Source organism: Callorhinus ursinus, unplaced genomic scaffold (genome assembly GCF_003265705.2).
Source record: "Callorhinus ursinus isolate GAN/ISIS: 27379988/994484 unplaced genomic scaffold, GSC_fseal_2.0 scaffold38, whole genome shotgun sequence".
Taxonomy (NCBI): Eukaryota; Metazoa; Chordata; class Mammalia; order Carnivora; family Otariidae; genus Callorhinus; species Callorhinus ursinus.
Window position 1 is genome coordinate 10,788,193 of NW_027397100.1, and position 7,234 is coordinate 10,795,426.

General features: G+C 48.5%; 1 protein-coding gene across 3 annotated transcripts; it reads right to left on the reverse strand.

The window, feature by feature from the left end:
• Positions 1-1,597: 1,597 nt before the first annotated feature.
• Positions 1,598-6,300, reverse strand: PROCR (protein C receptor). Of its 3 annotated transcripts, none has more exons than XM_073880513.1 (5): positions 6,195-6,300; positions 5,837-5,986; positions 3,270-3,521; positions 2,539-2,817; positions 1,598-2,290 (listed from the first exon to the last, which is right to left on the reverse strand). In XM_073880513.1, exons 2-5 carry the CDS (start codon positions 5,913-5,915, stop codon positions 2,175-2,177), a joined length of 726 nt encoding a protein of 241 aa, XP_073736614.1. In that variant the 5' UTR covers positions 5,916-5,986; positions 6,195-6,300; the 3' UTR covers positions 1,598-2,174. The 3 variants fall into 3 exon arrangements, with proteins under 3 accessions (XP_073736614.1, XP_025731846.1, XP_073736613.1); XM_025876061.2 differs by having other exon boundaries at positions 6,191-6,256; XM_073880512.1 differs by having other exon boundaries at positions 6,106-6,219.
• Positions 6,301-7,234: the final 934 nt, after the last annotated feature.

Here is a 7,234-nt window from a genome sequence, read left to right on the forward strand (position 1 = left end):
AGAAAGAAAGAAAAAAAGAAAAGAAAGAAAGAAAGAAAGAAAGAAAGAAAGAAAGAAAGAAAGAAAGAGAGAGAGAGAGAGAGAGAAAGAAAGAGAAAGAGAGAAAGAAAGAAAGAAAAAAGGAAAAAAGAAAAAAAGGAAGGAAGGAAGAAAGAAAGAAAAGAAAAGAGAAAAAGAAAGAAAGATTGTCAGTCATAGGTTGGGTTTTCCGGAAGCCGATGCTGAGACAGTTTGAGGTGGAAGATATTAACTAGGGAAAAGAAGCACGATTGAATGGAGGGAGAAGTCAAATTGCAACGTCGATCTGACAGAGACCCAGCCCCCCAGGCAAGGAACTCTGGAGTGAATACTGCTTATCAGAATTGTCCTGCAGTGGCCCAGAATGGCTGAATCTTTACACCTTTGCTTTGCTCAGTCACCAGATGAGGACAGCCCCAGGAGGAACATGACCTCCTGCAGGACTATTCTCTGCAGGTGAGGCAGATACTGAAGGAACTGAAGCAGCTAGAGGCTAGCTATCTGCTGCCTCAACTCCCTGTAGCTAAATGGCTAGTCTTTCCTTGAAGGTAGAACTGGGTGGCACACCTCCGTGCCTGCCACAGACAGAGGGATGAGTGACCATATCTTGAAAAAAAGCAAGAGAGTGGAAAAGGGGGATTAGATTCTACAGATACTATATTTTGTAGGTGGGGATGAAAAGGGAGTAAATAAAGGTTAACACTGAGGTCTCTACACTGATATGATTTGATAGTAATTCTGTTTAACTGATAGTAAACAACAGAGGAGAGAGAAAAGGTTTGGGGAGAAAGATAAGGAATTTAATTTGGAACATGTTGACTTAGAAATGTCTGAAAAATATTAAGGTGGAGATGATTTTCAAGAATCAATGTAAATGGGGGGTCTGGAGGTCAGCAGCAAGTGCTATATTTATTGAATATATGTATATTATATTATATGTATATTCTTATTTCATACTTGTAATGCCTCTATGAGGTAGAGGCAGGTATTATTTTTATTACAACCTTTTGGTACATTTTATTATACCCTTTGTTTATGAAGAAACTGAGACTTGAAGAAGTTAAATGCCTGGCTGAAAGAAGTAAAACTCAAGTCTGTTTGATGATAAAACACCTGCTTTCAAAGGCAAGATTATATTGCTTCCCCATGGAAAACACCGCAGATAGATGGCATTTGAAGCTGTGAGAATTAGTAGGTCATCCACAAAGGATACAGTTCAATTGAGAACAAAAAGAGCCAAAAAATGGAATTCTAAGGAAGCCACATTTCCAAGGTGAATTGAGTAAGATGACAAAAGCAAAGGGATTGACTGAGTGGCCAGAACAGTTTCTAAAAATTAGAAGTATGGTATCTCAGAAGTCAGGGTAAAAAGAGGGTTCTAGTCCACAAAGGAAAATGTTGCAGATATCATGTGGGATGAAGAGTTTACAGTTAGAGGTCATTGATGGTCTTAAAGAAGTTTAGAGGGAAGTCAGGCTGCAGTGGTTTAGGAGTGAGTGGGAGATGAGGAAGTAGAAGAAAAAGGTATAGGCTACTTTCCCAGAAGTTTTGCAAAGTAAAGGGAAAAAAAAATGCCATATACATAAGTAATGAATTTATTAATAATATTATTAAGTAGTTAATAACTCTTTGCTCCCATATTACTTATATTTTACACTTTCACCATTTCTCTGGTTATTTCTGTCTACCTCTATTATTACCAGCGTCCCATCCCAAGTCTGATGTGCCTGGAAGCACTGAATGTTGTTTATTTTGGTTGTGGATGGACTTCTCATATTTGTTAGGTGTTTTGAATGCCTCAGGTAATTCTGTCTATGAAGGCTGTATCATAGACATCCCCCACCCCCACCCAACTCCATCATCTGTTTTCCACAAAGATAGATAAGCATTCGCTTCTCAGACCAGTTCAGCCAAAGCATGCAAGTTCTTAGGTGCTCAGCAAACCAAGAACTCTGTCTACCTAGCTTCCTCCCTTCCCTTCCCTTCCCCTCCCCCAAACTCTTGGTGGGCCGAGCAGGGAAAAGGAGCTGCCATGCCAAACCTTCTGGGATATAATATCCCAGATGGGGAATCTGTTCGGTTTTGTCATGAGCTGAGATCTTCCCTTGCCAGCCCCTGTCAGTCCAGCCCTTTTTCAGAGGGGGGCTGGAGAGTAATCAACACCGCCGTCCACCTGTGCACAGGAAGATGCCTACAGCCACACCAGCGATGATGAAACTGCCCACCAGGACACCCAGGACCAGTGAAGTGTAGGAGCGGCCTGTTTGGCTCCCTGCAGAACATGCACAGAGTTAGCCTGAAGAACATACCCCCAAGATTCTTGTCCATGGTTTGAGTCAAACCCTAAGGAATTCTTACCCCAAAGGAAGGGAGCTAGTTCACCAAGTGACATAAGCTGTGTATACTCTGTCCCAAACTCCCAGCCCTGGGCCTCCTGTTGCTCAAGGTATTCATCCTTCAGGTCTATCCATTTGCCTGGAACCCACCCAATACACAGGCCCATGCCCGATCCCATCATACCTTTTGAGTTTTTCGAAGTGATATATTCCTGCAGGTACTGCACACAGGTGTCCTGCAGGAATTCTCGCAGTTCGTACCGAGTACGATTGTAGGAGTTGAGCTGATGAAGAGTGTAGGTGACCACCTTGGAGGGTGCCTGGGGCCCTGCTACCCATAAGGCTGTCTCTGGCTGGAAATTCACAAAGGAACTCCCATTCACAGTCACTTCGAAGAAGACTTGGGCTGGAGAGCCCTCAGGAGGCAGCTCACAGCCCAGGAAACAGCGAACGGTCAGAGGAACTGTGGATGGGGGATTCAGGGTGAGAGAGCTGTGTGGAGAGGGTGCCAGGTGTGGGAGGATGTCCATCAGGTGGAACATAAACTTTTGGGGTTTAGGGGGGATCAGGGACAGGGCCTCCCAACAGGGTCTACCCCGAGGTCAAGCCAGTGGGAAGAGGGCCTGACGGAGGGCCCGCAACTAGGACGCCCACTCCTCTTCAGGCTCAAGCTCCCACCCAGCAATCAGCAAAGGCAGGTGCCGTGACACCTGGGGTCCTCGGAGCAGCCAGCTCACACGAGACCGAGCCATCCACGAGGCCCCTCCGGGAACCCCGCCCCTTCCTGGGGCCCCGCCCATTCCCCCCCAGGCCCGCCCCCATCAGTCCCTCCCACAGGCCACACCTCCCACCCGCCAGGGTCCGCCTTCACCCGCTGCGCCCAGGCTGCACCCGCCGCGCGCGAGCGCCACTCACAGGTCAAGCGCCGCTCATGGTGCACAAGCCGCACCATCATTTGGAACTCGTTCAGGTAGGTCTTCAGACGGTCCTCTGTGTGTACCCAGCTCTCGGGCGCCTCCAAGGGCTGCAGCTGGAGGATTGTGACGTTGGTGCCCTGGCCTTCCAGCACGTGCGTCCTTAGTCCCCCCAGCGACGCGTTGCCCCGGTGCCACACTTGATAGGGGTCACGGAAGTAGGAGATCTGGAGCATGTGGAGGTTCCGAGGGCCTGCGGGTAGGTGTCAGCGCGTCAGCCCTTGGGCTGGCGTGAAGCTGGAGATAATAACCCCCTACCCAAAGGCTGGCCGCCCACCTTCTCGGCCGTTCATAGTTATAAAGTGTTCTTCCACCCATCCTCCCACAACCCTGTCAGGAGCGGAGGACAGGGATTATTAATCTTCGTCTTACAGATAAGGAAACTGAGGCTGGGAAGAGCAGAAGCCACTTGCCCCAGGGTAATCCAGTCAGTGGAAGAGGCACTCCGATCTTTCTCTCTCTCACCCCTAACTACCCCCATTTCCGGTTGGTCAACAAATGCTGACCTACAGTAAAATCCCATTCCATCTCCTGTTCTCGGCCTCCTCGGCCACTGCCCTACTTCAGGCCTCATGGGTTCTCATCTGGACCTGGGTAGTAACTTCCTTCTTCATCCCCCTGCCCTCACTGTTCGGTTTCACTCCTTCCAATCTCACCTCCATCTGACCCAGAAATAAGATTATGCCCTTCTCCTACTTAAAATGCTCCAGTGACACATTCGCCTATCAATAATAGTATTAGGTACTAATAATAGCTATTAAGTACTTATTATGAGACAAGTACTGTACCTACACACATTATTATCTTATTTGTGCTTTCCTCCCATTAGCTTAGTGCAGTGGCTACTGTTATTAACCTCAGTCCATAAGGGAAGCAGGCTAAAATGGTATAGCAGATCCAAGGTTTGAGTGCAGGCAGTGTGAGTCCAGCACTTTTAGCCACTCAGCTGTACTGTCTCCCCATAGGATGTCTGTCCAAGGAATGAAGTCTGAAGCCTTTAGCTTGGCATTCAAGGCTGCAGGAGACCAGATCCCAACTGCCTTCCCTGGCCTCTTCCTGTACTTAGATACAGTAAACTACTTGGAGTTCCTCATGCTGCCTCTGGACTGATGTGAATAGCATGTCCAGGTTGCTCTGCCTCCAGGCAAACTTCTATTCGTGCTTTAAGACCCAGCTCTGTTGCCCTCTCCTTGGAGAAGTTTCCTAATGCCTCTCCTCTTTACCCTCCTAGACACAGCAATGCCTGGGTGGCACAGAGGGTTAAGCATCTGCCTTTGTTTCAGGTCATGGTCTCATAGTCCTGGGATTGAGCCTACATCAGGCTCCCTGCTCAGCAGGGAGTCTGCTTCTCCCTCTTCCTTTGTCCCTTCCCCCTGCTCATGCTCTCTCGTAAATAAAATCTATAAATAAATACATACATACCCTCCCAGACACAGTGAGTCTGTTTCAATGATCTCAGATTCCACATAACTGTCTCCAAATACACAGACTACACTGGGCTCCCCTAGGCTATGGAATCAAGTCTGGTTATCTCTTCCTTCTACACCTATTAAGGGCCTAGCCCAGGATTGAGTTGATGTCCAGAGAATGTTTGAGGAGGGGATGAGTCTGGGGTTGTCAATCATGTGTGTGTGTGTGTGTGTGTGTGTGTGTGTGTGTGTGTGTGTGTCTACGTTGTGCTCTGTCTGCAGGTGTGAATAGGTAGATCTGTGTGGGTAACACTAGATAAGGTTCTTAACTGCCCTGTGCCCAGTCTCCTCCCCTGTAAAATAGAGATAACCATATTGCCCGCCATAGAGATATCATGGGGGTTAGATGAGTCAGTGCATGTATTAACCAAAGTGAGTGCTCCTAGAATTCTGGTGATTTGCTCCCTCTCTGAGGTGGGGACTGTAGCTCTGGAGCTTGTGGGAAAGGGGGGAGGAGGTCCCTGTACGGTCACGATACAGGGCAATAACTCCTTTCTCTGCTTAAACAGCCACTTCAGGCAGCCTGACCCCTGTAAGTTCACCCATGGACCACAGCTTCTCTTTCCCCAGACTTTCCCCCGCCTCCTGCCGCTCATCTTCCACCTTCTCCAGGCTCTGTTCTGCCTTGCTTCTCTCAGCCCCCAGTCTCTCCAGTGGCTTCCTATTCCTTCCATCTCTCATCTCTTCCCCAAGTCTCTTCCTGTCTCCCCTATCCACATCACTCTCAGCGCTCCCTCTCCTGACTCACCCCCTCTCCCCACGTCTGATCCCCTTACCCTTTCTACCCATCCCTTTCCATTTCTCCAGTCCTATTCCCCCAGCCTCTTTCATCACCCCCTTCCCTGGGTGAACTGCACTTCCTCACCTTGGCTTTGGGACACAAATCCGTCCCCAGGACCCTGCCTGTCCTATGGAGAGATCTGGCTGGCTGCAGCCGCAGGCACTGTGGGAGAAGGGCTCCTCTGCTCTTCCCCATGTACCCAGACAGGCTGAGAGTCTCCAGAACCATCCCGAGAAAGAAGATGTGCCCCGGACTCACCATCGGAGGCTTCCTGGCTACAAAAGGCCCAGCCGGGCAGGAGCAGCAGACGCAGAAGTAGCAGGAACGTTGTCAACATCCTGGGGCTGAGGTTCTTACCCCACCTGGGCTCCTGGCTCAGACAGGCAGGGGGCTCCGGCTGGCTGCAGCCTAGGGGGAAAGAAGTGAGGACTGTCTGGAAGGGGAGGAGGTTGAACGGAGGAGGCTGGAAGGTGGCCAGGGGACAGGAGGAGGAAGAAGGCGGCAGGCTTATAAAGTGTTATTCCTACCCTGTCTCATTTCCTACTGGGGGCTGGCCTCCCTCTTGCCCTTCCCTTGCCCCGCCCTGCCTGCTTCGGGCCCTCGTGCCCAGACCTGCCTTTTCCCTTTTCCCTGGGCCTCTTCCAAACAGGGAGTGGAAAAAGGGGGAGTCAGATTCAGAGAGAAGTTCTATGCTCGCTGAGTCAGGGGGTGGGGCATCTGCTTTCAACTTAGAGCACACTCTAGGGTGTAGCGATCGGCAGGTTACTGATGGGGAAACTGAGGCCCAGAGAGGCCCAGGGACTTGCCCAACGGAAGTTTATATGTCAGTTTATATGTCATGGTGGTAACAGAAGGGGATTAGAGTTCAGTTTTCCAGCATGCTGGCTACATTTTATCAGAATTATAGTAATTACACAATCAGGGATCTTGCTCTCAGAAATACATAGTTACAAAATGAGTGTAAAACAGCTCACTGCGGTGCTGTTTGTAATAGGAGAGAATTATGAACGGTCTATTGGTGACTTAAAGCAATATTTTTCAAACTGAGGTCATAATCTACTACTGGATAATGAAAACAGTTTAGCAGGTCATGATTAGCAGGGGTTTTGTTTTTGTTTTTGTTTGTTTTTATGAAATAGAACAAAATAAAAAATTCCAGTGCCTCCTTTTGGGTCAGAGTAAGCATTATTTCATGAAATATTTGTTCAATCGTATACATGCATGTTTCAGTTTTATGCATATATGTTTCTGTGATGGGTTTTTTTTTTTAAAGATTTTATTTATTTATTTGGGAGAGATATTTGAGAGAGAGAGAGAATGAGAGATAGAAAGCACGAGAAGGAAGAGGGTCAGAGGGAGAAGCAGACTCCCTGCTGAGCAGGGAGCCCGATGCGGGACTCGATCCCGGGACTCGATCCCGGGACTCCAGGATCATGACCTGAGCCGAAGGCAGTCGCTTAACCAACTGAGCCACCCAGGGGCCCCTCTGTGATGGGTTTTGAATGGCAGTTTAAAATGTATTTCTTCCTCTGGGAAGCAAGTGGAAAAATTTGGAATTCACTCCCCCAAACTATGGTAATCCGTCTTGTGGAATACTATGTAGTTGTAAAAAACAAAACAAAAAACAAAACAAAACAAACCTCCCCTGCCTAATCT